This window comes from Phragmites australis, chromosome 18, assembly GCF_958298935.1.
Source record: "Phragmites australis chromosome 18, lpPhrAust1.1, whole genome shotgun sequence".
In the NCBI taxonomy this organism is placed as follows: Eukaryota; Viridiplantae; Streptophyta; class Magnoliopsida; order Poales; family Poaceae; genus Phragmites; species Phragmites australis.
This window is the reverse complement of record NC_084938.1, coordinates 26,108,846-26,126,391: the sequence shown is the minus strand read 5'-3', so window position 1 is coordinate 26,126,391 and position 17,546 is coordinate 26,108,846. Positions and strand designations below refer to the sequence as shown.

Here is a 17,546-nt window from a genome sequence, read left to right as displayed (position 1 = left end):
CTAATCCGAAGGCAATGGAGGAACGCCGGCCGGAGTAATGAACACACCAACTCAGCACATGCCGAAGAAGCACAGAGAGGATGAAAGAACCAACACCCGACGACGGCACATCAGTGCGAGCCCGACGGCGGCTCACACATTGGCGGCACACGTACGCTAGCGCGACGGCGAGGGGGAGAGAGAGAGAGAGAGAGAGCACATCGGCAGCATACGTGCGCCAGCACGACGGCGGCAAACCGGATAGGTGAACGGCGGCACGACCACAAGAACGCACACGCGGCACGGCCACAGTAGCACATACACTTCGACGGCTCAATGGCTGGAGCAACAGATCATGTCTCCACATCGGCGCAACAGCACGATGGCCGCCACCCATAGCGGAGCTATCTCGATGGCGCAGTGACGGAATACCGGCTGGAGTAGAAGAAGACAACACGAAAGGCACCAACTCGCCGAGCTACCTCGACGGCCATGGTGATGCCACTGGCCGGAGCTAGACTCGACGAGCATTAGAGAGAAAGAGAGAGCAACGGGAGATCAAATACACAAACCAACACCCAACTTACCACCGGCGTTGGAAACAGCGGTGGCAGCGCAGATGCAAAATCCGACGACGAACTCAAGCAAAGCTTCGGCCACCAGCGAGGGAGAGGGAAGGAGGTGGCTTCCCCTCACCCTCCCGTCGGCTCCACCGCCTCCTTGAATGCATCCAAGTTCTCCACCCCCATCCACCTCGATCCTCTTGCCTCCGCTACCCCCTCCAGATGCGTCCAGTACCATGTCGGCGAAGAAGGCGCAGCTCTCTCACAGAACCGCGGATTCCAGCTCCATCACCACGCACCTCCCATCCCTCCCCCGCAAGCACAACCTCAGATTCAACCCTCTTACCTCCTCCCCCTCCTCTCGCACCGCCAAACGGCATCAGCGCTGCCTGCTCCCTCAGCGCCTCCTCCTCCACGGCCGCCGCAACCCTCACGACCGGTGAACCTTCGGGGACTATGGGGGACACATGTCTCGGGGAGAGGATCCTACAGGGGTCGATGAGGCCCGCGAGCTTGGACGATGGCGAGCTGTGGAACGACAGGGCCAACAGGAACTTGGGCGGTAGCTTCTGGATGCCTCCGCCTCCTCATGCGACCTGTGGAACGACGACGCCAATGGGGACCCGGAGAGAGGAAGGACGGGAAGGCGGGAGGGAAGGCGGCAGTTGCTCGGTGGCGTGCGGGGAGGACACACTACATTTGGCGTGCGGGGAGGATAATTCAGAGGGCTTCTAAAAATCGTGTGTGCGCTAGCGTGTCTATTGGAGCGTGTTTTTGGCGCTGTGGACGCTATTTTGACGAGCGAGTGCGCGATAGCGCATCTCTTGGAGTTGCTCTTAGGATCCCCAAATTTTATAGGGGCTCCGTGTAGCTAGAGATGTCACTAGGAAATTCTCAATCGGGGAATAGCTCCTCATCCCGTTCTAGAACGAAGGAAAAATCTTCATCCCTGTTGTTGTTCCCACTCAGGAGGACTATTTTCTGCTCATCTCCATCCCTGCACGAGGAATGGGGATTCGATGGGGAACTCATGCTCGCTAAAAATTGAGTAGACAGAGAGTTACGTCAGTTGGGTATGGTGTGGGTTGGCTCGAAACGCGATGAGTTAGTGAGTGGTGGGTCGATGAGCTCAAATATTTAACTCGCGAACAGATGAACTTGTAGGTTGTTTAACTTGGATAGACCTATGGGCTAGGCTTTAAGTCGAGGGTGGATGACTATACATGTAAAGTGCATATATTCGGGCCTCACGGGAAAAGGGAGACACGGGATGGGGAATTGTCCCCGCCCCCGCCATACCAGATGGTGGGTCATTTCTCTCATTAAACTTCCCGCGAAGAAAAATTGACCCCATTCTCATCCCTTAATAGAAGAATTCTCTGTCGGGGAACGGAGATCAGAGCCTAGTTGACATCCCTAGGTGGAGCCCAAGATGAGAGGGATGAATAAGAGGGAAGCCACGACAGAGTGGTCCTAGGCATGGATGGTGTAGCAAGCCTCCATAAAAAAAAATCTATCCCCGACCCGTCCTAATTTGAACTCGGGGCCTCGATCCGTGTGCCCCATGGAGAAAACTATCCCCATTTCTATCCTGTTCGGGGGCACATCCCTATCTCCACGGAGAAAATTACTATCCCTACACTCGAACAAGCGAGGCTTGATCAATGCACCATAATTTTTATATTTCAAAAATAAAAAAAATGTAAAAATAGGCTTCCATTTGAAAAATTGCAAAAATCAGACATCTGAAAAATAAACACGTCACCCTTCCAACTGAAGTCACGTTAAAAATAAATAAAAATACAACATTTCAATACTCTCAAAATTCAAAATATTATTGAAATAGTTATAAAAAAATTCTAAAAAATGTATTGTATAGATAATCTTATAATCTAGCTTAAAAAATTCAACTCCGAATATGTCTGAATTTGTCTTTTTTTCTCATGGTACACATCATATTTGTCTTAGACTGTGTATAATAAAATTTGTTTTTCTTATTATACATATCATATTTTTATCTGATTTTTTTTAAAATTGATTAAAGTATCTTATGCACCACCATTTTCATGATAACTCTGATAGTACTTTGAATTTTGAGAGCAAGAGAAAAGGTATTTTTATTTTATTTTTACAGGCACTTGTCGCACTTCCCGCATGTGACACAGTGACAGACAACTATTTTTACGGACACCTATTTTCGTACGGAATATAAGAACAAAGAAATTCCAAGGCACCACAGACTGTGGGCCACGCATGAGGCCATGATATCATGTTCGACTCGGCCCAACATCAGACGTGCGCGCGTGTAGGCAAGCGGGATTGCGGCACATTAGTCTGGTATGGGCCGGTCCTGCGGGTTGAGCTGCCGAACCGATGTGGGGTTGCGGCGCTGCTGGTGCTCCCGGGGAGGATGGCATTGTACCACATCGCTTGGGGAACCACGATGTGAAGGAGAGACAGGCTATATAAGAGAGGCAGTGTGCGGCTTTTGAAGGCACGCAGCTGCGTGGTGAGCACAAAGCGAACTATTCTTTCGCCTTTTACTAAAGAATACCGTGTGCGCGCCACAATAAGCAGCATACGCAAATTTTTGGAGGGTGCCTTCTCTCTGAGGTGGTCCCAACAATTTCAGAAGTCAATTTTTTTAATTTAATTTACAGTCGTATATTTGTTTTTTATTAATAGCTTGGTTACGTGATTTAAATTTATAAGAGACGTAATACAGGCTGGTTTAATCTAGTAAGACGATGCTGTTCTGAAATGGTTCATTCTGATTATATGGCACGTAGGTTTGCCATTTGTCACCAATACTACGAGGCCTGATGTTTCAGAGGAGCAAGTTTTCCAGGATAATTTTGAATTGCGTTTGGTTTCGAGGCTTAGATATGTTGTGCAGGAACAACTCTCGGCCCTGATGTCTTTGCTGCAGAGGGCAGACCATCCAGTTAGGTGAGCACCATGACATTCGGCTGTTGATAGGTACCTCTCCGTCACAGATCATGTCCACCCCAATTCAAGTGTTCGCTTGGCTTTTCTTGGAGAGTAAATTTTAAAAACCTATAATTATTTTTAATATGTGTTATAAAAAACTACAATTTATGATATCCATTTAAAAAATCTGTAACTATTTTGGTACATGCGGTAAAAACTATAACTTTATGTAAATAGTTACAGATTATTTTTAACCATTTTTTAATTATTTTTAATATATGTTATAAAAAATTATAATTTATGATATCCATTAAAAAATTTGTAACTATTTTGGTATATATTACAAAAAACTACAATTTTCTCAACGTGAATCCACCTATCATCCTCACATATAATAGGAGGATTAATCGTGTACTCACGTATTGCTAGAGAATGATATATGGATCCACGTTAAAAAAATTATAGTTTTTTAAAATATATCAAAATAGTCAACACTAAAAGTTATAGTTTTTTTTAACATATATTTTTTTAATAGTGGAATCTATTTTCACAATTTTTATTGGAGGCAACGTCATGCGAGGCCAGAGGTTTGAATCCCCTACCGGCTCGGTCCCTCTCTCAGGACTTTGCCACCGGGCTATAAGGCCTGTTTAAATAGTTGTAAATTTTTAAAATGTAGCCTTTCTTCAATGATCAGCTGAACATTCGAGCAGGCCTCGCCTACAGGAACATCCTTGATGATGATGTTTGTCGACGTGCCGTTTGCACTCTCAAGACCAACATCACTTGTTTTTCAAATGTCCCCTAAGTGCTGCTGTTTGGGCAAAGCTACAACTTCAAGGCTGCTGCGATGTCGACCCAAATAATCTGTGGTGTTGCTCCCTTGCAGCGCCCATTCGACACCACGTCGGTGCTGCTCACCATTCTATGGAAGATCCGGGACGGCCGCAACCAACAAATTTTCCAAGGCATCAGCTGTAATGTCCGGCGAGTGATCTCCAATGCAATCGCTGATTTGGACCTTTGGTCCCATCGCTTCAATCAAAACGGCAGAAGATATATAGGAGCGCAATTAGCGAATGGCGCTTCTCCTCCTCCGTTGCATCCTCTTTGTAAACGCTACACTGACTCACTTATGTGAGTTGCTGCTTTTGAATGAAATATCTCCCCCCTCAAAAAAAAGGTGAACAGGGTTGGCCGGGTGCTCTCTCCGCTAGTAAGGAAGATGACACGGAAGATTATCTTCAGCAGATTAGTTAAATTTGACTTTTATATTTTTATTTAACTATCCACTCTATAAATTTTTTTTATATTTCTATACACTCTAGTAGACTAACTAAATTTCACTCTCTATATCTTATATATCTATATTTTATTCGTATATAATTTATTTTTAACAATTATTTTTTTGCAATGGCTATAATTTCAATAGTTATAGTGTAAACAGTAGCAGCACACGTTAAACATTAAAATTTTCTATATAACTTAGGGTTGTCAATACTTTTAGAAATTAGTACATTAGTTTAGATAAATATTCACGAATTTTCCTTAATTTTGGGAATTAAATTTATACCTAAAAATTCAAGCGAAATACAAAAGCAGTCAAATTTGGAGAATTTTTATATGAAATCTGTAAGAGATTTTTAGTTGAAACCAGTTAAAATGAGTTATCTGTTATTTATTTCATGAGCATAAAAATTAGTGTGATTTTAGAAGCTTCAGAAATTCACCTTTTGAATTTATAAAAGAGGGAAAAAAATAAATTTTTGAAGCATTTGGCAAATTGCTGCTTCTCTCCTCCCCACCGACATGCACAGGAGCGGATAGCGACGATAGCATATCGCTATATTTGCTGATGCTAGAGGGAGGGATAACAACTCTACAGTAATAACGATCTGTTTGGATACTCTGTTGAAGTCGTGTTTTATAGGACAGCAGACAAAAATAATGAGATACCTTCTCCGCTGGAGATAACATGCAAACAAAACATGAACCGTGCGCTATTTTTTGGGCAAACAAAACTGTAGCCCTTTGCAAATTAAAATATGCCTAGAATTTGAGTCCCTCGGCTCCAGCGCTGCACCACACTAGCCGATTACTGTGCAACTTGCAGGGGAGCGAGGTGAAGCAACCTTTGACAGCGCACAATAAATCCGCATGATAACTTCAAGCTTCAACGTAGTACTAGATAAACCACCAAGGCTACGACGCCCTCAGAGGAAGGCTACATAAAGTAAATTTTACTTGTCGTAATTTTCTCAACGATTATTGATGAGAGAGATAGAGGGGAGAGAGGGTAGAGGAATCTTTATTTAAATGTTTATGGCTCAGTAGCAAGGCTATTGTCGAATTGAAGAATCTTTTTATTACTATTGACTTTCACAATAGTTACTATCAGGTAATAAGCCTTTACTACCTGCTTTTTAGCATATTATGGACTCACTCAACAAATCCACTCTAGTATGTATTTAGGAATAAGAGCCCAATCAATTTTGATGCCCCTCCCCCACCAAACATATAATGCTCATGTAGGTCGCTAGCTCTTGGCGTTAGTCAAAATAAGACCGTAACCGATCATTTATAGAGCGAAGGCATCGGAACGAGTGTGGACTGTGGACGTATGGATGGGAATGGCGAAATATGTGGGAGGCTTGAGGAGAGACTTTTGGGGTGGGATTTAGATTTATTGGGCCATGATGAAAATTGGGCTATGGAAAGTGAGGGAAACAAGGGAAGAGGGAAAAAACAAGAGATATGAGCCCAGCCGAGCTATTCAAGGTCAGTTCGTTGAGAGTCACAAGTCTAGCACCCATGCTCGAGTTTGGCTCTTTATCTAGTCGAGCCAACCTCAAATCGAGTTTGGCTCGTTATCTAGTCGAGCTAACCTCGAATCGAGTTCAAGCAGCTCGTCAAGTCCAAGCCTTTTTTGCAGCCGTAGTCAGAGCACGCCACACCCATGTAGTGTGGCTATCGTGGCCGTTCCAAGAGGGTGCACGGGACGGACCGACAATGCAAACACATGCTGCACGTTGGTCACAACACAACATACATCCGGAGCACACGATAACTTAGCAATAGAGGAAGGGGCAAGTAGAACCTCATAGAAGCGACAATTTCATCTTTCCTCGATGACAGAAGTACATATATATCAATATGTAAGTTGAGTCAACTAAGTTGAGTGTCTACACGGTAAAAAGCTAGCAATATTTTTCCATTGATATTCACAAAGCTCAAATTCACGAGTGGCTTCTACAGATACAAAAAGCACCACATATAACATATCCTAACAAATTATGAATTGTTAAGTTTCCAAGAGCAATACATAACATTGACCAGCATAGACTTTGTTTCTCCAACCAGCTAGTTGATGAAGTAACCACATACTTCATTGAGGTATACTGCAGCGAGACCAACAAGAATAAACTAAAAATGCAAGAATAAACTCAGTATTACACATATAACATGGACAATCAAAATTAGAGCATACCAACAACATATGCAGTTATTTCAATATCAAATTCTCGGGGAAATGGAAATTTGAGTTGCATAATCAAGGTGTAAAAAAATTAAAATGACATCAGAACTATGGATATGAGGAGCTAACTGAAGTAACGATGCCACCATTTTTATTGTGATGATAGTACACACTTGTCTATTGCATGCAATTAGGCATATCATTAGTTTTTTAGGCACATCTTGTGGTGATTAATACCATAGACTACAATAAATGACTCACTGATACATACTAACATTGTCAATCATAGAGAAATTACACCATATATACAGAAAATAGAACAATTGAATAGCAGTTTCATCCACGAGGATGCCATTTCAATTCTAAGTTGGATAACAAAATAAAGATAACTAGAAAGAACATTCTCAATACACTCCTAAGAAAACATGTCAATAAAAAGGTGTTGAGAGGAGAAGCAATACAAACTTCTAGAATCCTACCCACATCTCATGACTCAAAATATTTTCTATGAAACAACTAGATATTGTTATCATAAGAAAATTAGAATAATATAGAACATAGATATTTTACTTGTAAAACTCTATAAGGGAGACACTTGTCATCATGGCATGAACCCCCTTGGCCTATAAATAGAGGTGCCATGAACCTTGCTGTGACACATATAAGGGAGAGCATGGTAGTGAGAGCGCTAGAGTGAGAGAAGAGTAAGAGAGAAGGGTGAGAGTTAGGATAGCCACCGAAAAGAGTTGTGTATATTCTTGTGTAATAGTTATGATGTTGTAATAAACAATGTCTTCTTGTAAGTAGTTTGTCCCTCATTTAGGCTATTAGTTTTAAGTACTTAGTACATACTAAGTTGTGATATGTCTAAAGATTGGCTTTGCCACCTAAGATCATAAGGATCTGAGCTTCATCTGAAGGTTGTCACTGCAACCCGAAAGCCAGCTTCATATGAAGGTTGTCACTGCCACCCAGAAGTGAGAAGATGGACATATCGTAAAAAGGACCCAATACTTTAAGTAACTAGAAATTAAAATGATCTAATTGACTTATGTGAGTGACTTAGCGGAGCATAGGTGTAGGTCATCATCTTAGTGGGTCTTAGGGCCACCCATTTTCCCAACAAAAGGACTTGCCTAATCTACCAATAAACCAAAATGTATTTCTGATTTACAGTGTATCATTAATAAGTGACACAAAATAAGTGTATCATTAATAAGTACCTTAACAAGAGTTGGAGGGACCACTCTTCAAATTTGGTTCGAGGCTCAGAAATGCTAACTACAACAATTAAGGTCAATTTTTTTTTAATATACATACACGTGTATAATTATTGATGCCCATATGACCATTACAATTATTGGAGCTCATATGGCCGTTTCAAAACTATTGCGCAGAGTACAGCTATGGGACAATCAATATAATGAGTTAACACAGTAGTACCTTGAGATTTAGTAGGATCAAATCCATGAAACATAGTAATAACAAATCCTACAATCCACAAAGAGTTTTTCATCCATATGGGGCTCCATTGAAACTCTCCCTGAACAACACAATGATTATTATTTAGTACATAGAGAAGACCTCAACAATAGTTGAACAAAAAGAAAATCTTACTTTATGTTTATCTTATAAGCTTCAAAATCCTTGATGAGAGCACTGATTTAATTCTTCACATTGTATGCATCCATAAAATATTGTATAATAATTATTATATTGAGCAAAAGTAAAAAAATACAACTGAAGCACTAAAAAGACAAACAAGCAACAAACAAACCTTTCTAGAGAAATCACCGGATTCTTTCCTTGGACTCTTCTCTAAGCCCAAAATGCCTTTCTTATATTTTCTTGTCACTTCTACCAACCCAAAATGCCTTTCTCATATTTTTAGAGCTACAACAAATCTTTCCTCTGCAAGAGTAACTATTAAATTACAACTTTCAAAGCATGGCATGTCTACGGGGTTAGGTCACAACATAAAAAAACATATCATACCCTGATGATAGGATTATCAAATGCCCCACTTGCCTTTCCATAATCGCAGTAATAGTGATAAAATGTTTGCATGTAATGTAAATAAACCAAGTGTTCATAGAAATGGCGCTGGTCACCTTAGCAAACAGACAACAAATTGATCAGCTAATAGCAAAACTACAACACTAGTAACATCATATTGCTACTAGTAGGATTTCTCCAACAAATAACAGCCAAAATATTTAGGAATCTTAAGGCTTTAACATTCATAAAAGGAACATAAAGAACTCATATAAACATCATTGATTTTCCAATTCAAATCCTATGATGGAACCACATTCAGAACAAAACAACGCATAGAACTTTCTATGCGGAATGAATCGTCATCTAATAAGATCTTACAAAGTCCCAGAAGCAAAAATAATCCAGAATCTTGAATGACATCGTAATAATCCAGTAGCGTACATCTTAACCAACAAGGCCAAACACATGACCGAGGTACACAACCAACAATTTAACCATAAATTGATGTGCAACAATTCCAATATCGTTAACTAGCAACATGCTTACACAATTACGTGACCGTATCCACCTTAAACTAAGTGCAACTAGGCAACCTAGAAAAGAAATTCTCAAGTCAATTTATAACGCTTGCATATATAACTTAATTTCTTTATGGAATAGGTCGTATGCGATAACAACCTAACAAGACCTTACTAAAGTTCTAGAAGCAAAACTGAACTCAAAATAATGTAGCAATGAGCTCACGGCCTGACACAACTACTTCACTAGTACAATGGTCTTGGGTAAGGAGGGGCATGCATAAAATGGTAATATCAACCCTCACTTGGGTGCGTCCTAGCACACATCACGTTCAAACATACTTGATTGTGCTACCATTGTCCTTACATTGTGGTTTCACTGCTGAGCTTGTCCTATTCAATAGTTGCCTCGGTATCCTGGAACCATTATGCTGCAAATCATAGATTCAAACGACAATGGTATGAACATCCCCAAAATGGACAATGCTAATCAATTGACTGAGTTACAAATGATTCCATCTTCGAAGCAAATTTCAGAAGCTAAAATCCACCACTTATGTAAGAAACTGAAATGTTATATACTTTTACAACTATTCAATTCAAAATTACATAGCTTCACATATCATGTACCCTCCACCAGAAAGACCCTCTTGCTGTTGTCCCTGGCACCGGTTATTTGTGTAGTAGTTATCCCATATAATGTGAACCCATGGAACATCTGCTATGTTAAAGAATTTGTGTAGATTTTTCTTCAGCAGGGTTTCATTTTGTGCCCTAAGATTTAGAGCTTCCAAAGTTCTTTTCTTTGGCCTGCACACCATTTTCCAGGCAGGCAGGGTGGTTTTCTTTCATTTATATATGATCCTCGCCATAAACAGTGCCTTTTCTACTTACCTATTTATGCTAGTCACGCTGGACAAGGCAGCCGCCTTTGCTGCACAGCCCCAGCTCGCCGACAGTCTCTTCCACCACCTTCCCGTAGCTGTACCGCAGTGGCATTCTCCCCAGCAGCTCGTGGAACTTCATGATGCACTCCCCTCTCTTCTCCTAGTGCCCCATCCCGCCTCTGGAGCTCAGCCCCATGTCCTTTATCGCGCCTCCCTTCTCGCTGGAGCCAGCGTTCGCGTCGTTCCTTGGGTCGCCCCAGTCCCTGACGCTGTCGACCTCCATGAGCACGGGCCCCTGGCCGGCCTCCTTGGCGGCGACGAAGTTCATGAGGATGTCCTCGTAGTTGCGCTCTCGGTCCACCACGGCGCGCGCGGCCGCGAGCTCTGGTGAGCACGAGTACTTGTAGAGGAGGTCGGCGCGGAGAACCATGAACTTAATGAGCACCATGGAGTACTGCCCCGGCCCGCGATGGCGCGGAGGAGCGGGAGCCGCCACTCCGAGTACCTACTCAGGAGCACCGTCAGCCTGTCCGGCCGGAGAGTGGCCTTGTACGGGCGGTTCACCTCGGACTTGTATCCTTTGATATTGCGAAACAATGTCACTGGAACAAACAGTGATTTGAGTCTGGATGAACAATAATGTAACAATATTCACTGTAGCAATTCTACTATAATAAAATACTGTAGCGATTTTACTATATATATTACTTTACTGTAGCAAAGCAATCGGATACACCCGTTTCAGATCTAACGGTTGATGATGAGTTAATATCACCGCTATTATTCACCGGTGACATTACTTTAGCAATATTAGGGAATACGAATCCGTTCGCCTTGTCGCAGGCGGCATCCTCCTCCTTGCTGCCACCAACGCGGGCAACGACCACGGAGGCGAGCGCCACGAGGAAGAGGAGAGGAGGTGCGAGCGCGGCGGCCGCTCCAGACTGGCGCGTTGACTCCAAGCTGACTCGCGGAACAGCTGCTCCAGTCGGATCTTGTGTGGGCCCCGGCGTCAGGCTTGAGAGTTGACTCATTGACTGTGCTGGACTGGTGGCTGCTGGCGGCGGCGATCCGAGGTGGAGTGGATTCGCGTGGGGTCCGGGTGTCAGAGTGCGAGAGCCTTTCCCTCGTAATTTTATCCACACGAGGCGAAGGAGCGGTGGGGAAGCACAGCTCCTGCTGGATGGCGCAATGGAGCAGCGCGGCGAGCCTGGGCCGGTGGATTGGCCCTTGGCGCTGCAGCACGTCGCTGCCGCCGTGCCGGGCGTCAGTGTCGGCCGTGCTGCCGCCACGGCGGGCGAGGAGAAAGGGCGGGATCGGGTGCGCGTCCGTCCCACGGGAGCTCGGCGCGGCACCGGAGGCCGAGCAGGTTGAGGCGGACACGGAGGTTAGTATCTTGCACTGCCGCACACTTTTCTGGCAGCTAGGCGCGGCATGCGTACGCGGTTGCCAACGTCCTTGCAGAGCTCGCCACAAGAAAGACGCATTCATGCCGTCCTCTGTATGAACTGAAGCAATCTCCATGTGCTTCTGTGACTTGTCCCAAGGAAGAAGGTGTAGTCTGCGAAGGGTGCAGCGGCGCAGGGTGGCTGCTCTGCGACTTCTGCAAGGGGAAGAAGAACAACGTCAAATCCGAGACCAGCCGGGTGTACCGCCGCTGCCCGACCTGCAAAGCCGTGAGTGACTCTGCAAGCTTGTCCATACCTCGTCCGGCATCTTTCTGAATTCTGGTGAACACGTTTCATCCATCGCAGGCTGGCTACATTCTGTGCCCAAGATGCAGGGTGTACAAGTGCATCACTTTTCCAGAGAGCAATGAATCGTGATGGGCTCTGAACAGCGGGCTTATTGGACGAGATCTGCACATCTGATCATTTCGAAAAAAAATTCCTGCCTTTACCTTTTCCTTGCTGCTGGTGACTGCATGGTTGGTCTTTAGTAGACCATGTTTGCAGAACGGCATACTATGTACTTCTACTCGTGCTCTTTATGTCAGGCAATGCCTTCTCCTAGTTTGGTCATTTCGAAATACCAATTTATGGAACATGGTATCATCTTCCGGAGCATATTGATTCAGGATTTGTCAGGCTTTGTTAGGGTGACTCATGTACTGCTATTGATTAGAGGTTTGTTAGGTTTAAAGATGAAAACGGACAGTCACAGCCAGAAAAAAAAAACGCTCTAACTGTTTTTATTTTTACACTTCCTCTTGAAAACGAGAAAGTACAACTAGGAAATGTAGGAACATAAAAAACGAATCAATCCGAAATATGTCAGTATTGGTCGGAACCGATAATTCGAACCGGGAATACTGACCCATAGAATTGTGCATCAATAAATTACGCAGTTGCAAGGAACTTCTGCCTTGCCAACATGACCCATTCAAACAACAAAGCTCAAGCGTGAGGACGGACAGCACTAACTGAATCATAAGAACAAAAGGCTTTCACAGAACAAGAGCCTGGCTGCAATCTTCCACGAACACAAAAACAGTACGGTTAGAATGTCTTATTGGTAGCATAGAGACTGCAACTAATAGATAGTTGAATAATATGAACTAGGGCAAAAAGCTTCAATAACAAAAAATTAAAAGCACGGGTCTATTGGTGCAATGGGCATTGACAATGAGGCTATTGATTGATTCACACAGCATTAGATTGCATCGGAGGCAAACAAAACAAGCACATGTGTTGACATTGGCATTGACATCAGCATGTGGCGACGGTGGCTTTAGGAGAAAGCGATGAACAGACTTGGATCCAGAAGGCACTTCTCTGGTCGGCGGCATCGTCGGGCGTCTGGCTGAACTTGTGGTCGAGGTCGGTGCATAGGGCGGGGGCGGCGACAGGCAGGGCGAGGGCGGGCGGGCGGACGTCGGCTAGGGTTGGAGGCTTGGAGCCTTCAGCCTTGGGGCCGATCAAGATTCGGGTGAAGACAGAAGAGGTAGCCGATTGGGTGAAGTAGGCTAGTTTGGGGTTTGGGCTGTGGCCTGCGGGCTCAATTGAAAAATAGAAATCTTGCAGGAAATCTCCGATTAAAAATGAGATTTTGACAATAAGTTTGGGAAAACAGCAAAATCATTTTCGGTTCCATTTTCAAATTAATTTCACGTAAGTTTCGAAAATCTAAAAACGGTTGAGAAATGTAGAAAATGGAACGGGACAGGATATGATTTCTTTCTACCATTTTCATCCCTAGTCAGTTGTGCCTCTCGATCTTTTTGTTTGGTGCTCCGGTCTGATGAAAGACACCGGAAATTTTGACTTTTGCTTGACAACAATGTCTTCGAGGTTCGGTTCTGGCTGCAGGTATCAAGGTGCCAAGCTTAAATATAGATTGTTCAGTCCAAGGTTGATCAGTACATAGTACGTCCGTGGTCCTAGATATGGTGACAAGCTTCAGATTGGATTTTCACCCTACTGTGAACTTGGTATGCCTTACTCAAGCCTGAAGCGGAGACAGAGAGAAGACAACGAATTTAATTTCACCGATGATTTATACGATGATGGTAGCAGTGGAGTTGTAGAGTTGGCGGGAGAGGAGCTATCGACGAACAGAGGAGCGCCGGAGAATAAGATTGGATGGGCCGTGGGCGACGGGAGAATCGAAGAGCTACGCGCTCTATTCGTTCGGTTTAGAAGAGATCGAAAGGGGATTTTATTTTCAATACTCTAAACATACTCCAACGATGTAGAGTTTTTTTACGGTACTCCAAGTTAACATGAGTCATGCATTGCGAATTGATCCCATGGTTGATATTTCTATTTCCTCCTAGGAGGTAAGATAATGCCATCAATTACTACATAACCTATATATAAGGAAACAAATAATACTTTGGCACCTACTATTGATGAAGAAAATTCTCTCTTTCTATATATCTTATAACCTTGAATTACACTGTACAAATCTAAACTTTAAAATTTCGATCGTTTTAGAAATATGAAACTCCTTGCAGAAAAAATTATGATGGGATATTTGAACGTAAGGTTTTACTTTAAGGAAAAAACGTAACGTTTTACTTTAAGTTTATGATGGGATATTTGAACTATTTCTGGTATTTGAATCATACTAATTTCACACAAAATAGATGTTTGAGATTTCATATTACGACCTATTTTGTCTTGAAGTACAATATCTGTTTGAGATGCTTAAATTTGTGATTTGATTTACATGTACGCCACTTTAATTGGCTGGGAGTTTCCTCTTTGGTAGGTCCCCTTGATTTCCTTGATTGCATGCATGGTTTTGTTTAAAAAAGATAAAGTGATTTATTATACTTTCCTTTTTAGCTGAATTTATTAATTGTAAGAGACAATATTCATTTTTATTAGGCAAAATAAACCACTATTAATCAACCTTTAAGACTTTTTTTTAAAATCCGAGACAACATGTATACACTCACACCACCACATATACGCACTCACACAGTGTTTACTGAAGACCGAAGGTACGAAGCTTAGGAATTAAAGAAGTCACTACAAACGTTCCGTTATCGACAAATATATCACCTAATCAAATGTGGAGATCTACAGAGGTCAGAGAAAGCACCTAAAAGAGCTCAACGATGTACTGTGTAATGCGCATCCGCTTATGGCTTTTTCTTTTCTTTAAAGAATTAGTTGCTAAAATAATCGCTACGGCCAGAGCGTCGCTGTGTACCGTCAGTCCAACACTGGGTACCTTTTCTTCTTTGGTAGCTAGTAACTTCCTAAAGATTCCTAATCCTTGTGGCTTGTGCACGCACCTTGGTAACAGAATCACAACAGCAACCAACAACCCTGGTGCTTGTGCGTTCGTGCGGGTTAGAGATAGACTACAAATTGTTACGATTACATGCATATGCTAATCTATCTCTTAACTAATTCTTTTAACAGTAGGCATGGGGGTTCAGGGAAGACGACACTTGAAAGATGGTGTACAACGACCGGGGGTTCAGAAGCACTTTGAGTTGAAGATGTGGCACTGCGTATCGCAATCAAATTTTGACGCCTGTCCCGTTGTGAAATCCATCATTGAATTGGCTACGAAAGGAAGATGCGACCTGCCTGACACTGTCGAGCTGTTGAAAGGGCATCTGCACCAGGTCATTGGCCGGAGGAGGTATCTGTTGATTCTTAACGATGTGTGGAGCGAAGAGCAGCCAAAGTGGGAGGACGACCTGAAGCCACTATTGTGTTCTTCTATTGGTGGAACAGGAAGCATCATAGTTGTCACTAGTCGAAGCCCACAAGTTGCCTCTATAATGGGCACCCTTCCACCCTATGAGCTAGCATGGCTTAGTGAGGATAATTCCTGCAAATTGTTCTCAAAGAAAGCATTCAATAAAGGAGTACAAAAGCAAGCAGAGTTGGTCGCAGCTGGCAGACTGTATCGTCGACAAGTGTGAGGGACTGCCTCTTGCTCTGAAGATAATGGGTGGCTTGATGAGCTCAAAGCAACAGGTCCAAGAATGGGAGGCCATTGCAGGGAGCAATTTGGGCGATACCATTAGCGGCAAAGATGAAATCCTATCCATACTCAAATTGAGCTACATGCACTTGCCATCTGAAATGAAGCAATGCTTTGCCTTTTGTGCAGTCTTCCTGAAGGACCGTGAGATGGAGAAGAACATGTTGATCCAACCATGGACCATCCTGCCAGTTTCCACAGTCAGTTCATGAATACGCCACGTTTACGATATCTTGATCTTTCTAGGTCTGATGTTGTTAGATTGCCAAGTTCAATATGCATGCTTTATCACTTGCAGTTGCAGACATTAAGGCTAAACAACTGCTACATGCTACGATACTTACCGGAAGGTATAACTACTATGAGGAAGCTCAGACATATTCTTCTTTTGGGATGTGATGATTTGGAACGAACGCCTCCAAAACTTAGTCTACTGCACAACCTTCACACACTGACAACATTTGTTGTGGACACTAAAGATGGTTGTGGAATCGAGGAGCTCCAAGATCTGCGACAGCTTAGCAACAGGTTGGAACTGTACAATTTGAGAAGAGTAAATAGTGGATCAAAGGCCAATCTCCGTGAGAAACATAATATAAGTGAATTGTCGTTGTATTGGGACCGCAAACAAAGTGACATTCCTAGAAATGATGAGGTGATCAGTAATGAGGAAGTAGTACTGGAATCTCTTGTACCTCATGAAAAGCTCAAAATTTTGGAGGTATAGGGTTATGGTGGACACAAAATCTCACAATGGATGAGAGGCCCTCAAATGTTTCAGTGCTTAAGCGAACTCGTTATTTCTAACTGCCCAAGATGCGAGGATCTACCAATAGTATGGTTGTCATCTTCTCTTGAACATTTGTTTTCATCGAACATGTTCAGCCTGACCACGTTATGCAAGAACGTCGATGTAGAAGCTGAAGGATGCAGTACCTCTGCATATTTTTCCCGAAGTTGATGAGGATGGAGTTCTATTATTTACCGGAGCTAGAGAGATGGGCAGAAAACAGTGCAGGGGAGCCTAATAGCTCGGTGATGTTTCCCTAGCTCGAAGAGCTCAGAATCTACGATTGTTGTAAACTTGCAGCTCTCCTGGAGAGCCCAGTTCTCACACATCTAACCTGTATCAGTTACTCTGCCGGATGTTTCGTCTCTACGAGCATCCCTTTGGGCTCTTGGCCATCACTAGTCAGCTTGAAGGTTGCGTTGCTGGCGAACATGGCGATGCCTCTAGAGGACCAGGAAAGCCTGCAAAGTGTGGAGACAGAGGGTGACGACGGCTTCGCATCGGTATTCAGTTTGTCCAAACTGCATCTCGGGCTTTGCTTTGGCTTTGTTGAAGAATTGGTTGTCTCATCATGCTGCAACATTGTCCGCTGGCCAGTGGAGGAGCTCCGATGCTTGGCTCGCCTTCCATCCCTGCATATTTCGCAGTGTGCCAACCTGGGGCGGGAGGGCTCACCAGCCGAGGAAATCCTTCCTCTACCCCACCTGTACAATACGATTCTGCATATTCTATATCCACATGTACATCCCTCCTACATAATACTTATTCCTTCGTTATTTCTCTTACCTACCCTATAACTCTTCTTCACATACATTTTCAACACAAATCTTAACATACACGAATCTCATCGTATGGTGATGCGTTATTTTATTTCTTTCATTTCTCCTAATCCCTATAGACTAAGGTAGATGTTAAATTGATTCATGTGATTTAGATTTCTATTTTTTAGGCATTCTA

The 17,546-nt window shown here is 43.2% G+C and overlaps 1 protein-coding gene, 1 non-coding gene and 1 pseudogene across 3 annotated transcripts; all 3 read left to right on the top strand.

The window, feature by feature from the left end:
• The first annotated feature begins 3,042 nt into the window (after window positions 1-3,042).
• On the top strand, window positions 3,043-3,160 carry LOC133899849 (U5 spliceosomal RNA). The gene has a single exon (XR_009906455.1). It is a non-coding gene; the product is annotated as a U5 spliceosomal RNA (small nuclear RNA).
• An 8,302-nt stretch (window positions 3,161-11,462) lies between these two features.
• LOC133898346 (protein PHOTOSYSTEM I ASSEMBLY 2, chloroplastic-like) lies at window positions 11,463-12,427 on the top strand. Of its 2 annotated transcripts, none has more exons than XM_062339013.1 (3): window positions 11,463-11,738; window positions 11,866-12,027; window positions 12,106-12,427. In XM_062339013.1, exons 1-3 carry the CDS (start codon window positions 11,535-11,537, stop codon window positions 12,175-12,177), a joined length of 438 nt encoding a protein of 145 aa, XP_062194997.1. In that variant the 5' UTR covers window positions 11,463-11,534; the 3' UTR covers window positions 12,178-12,427. The 2 variants fall into 2 exon arrangements, with proteins under 2 accessions (XP_062194997.1, XP_062194998.1); XM_062339014.1 differs by having other exon boundaries at window positions 11,468-11,738; window positions 11,899-12,027.
• Window positions 12,428-15,107: 2,680 nt separating this feature from the next.
• LOC133899348 (putative disease resistance protein RGA3) lies at window positions 15,108-17,048 on the top strand (annotated as a pseudogene).
• Window positions 17,049-17,546: the final 498 nt, after the last annotated feature.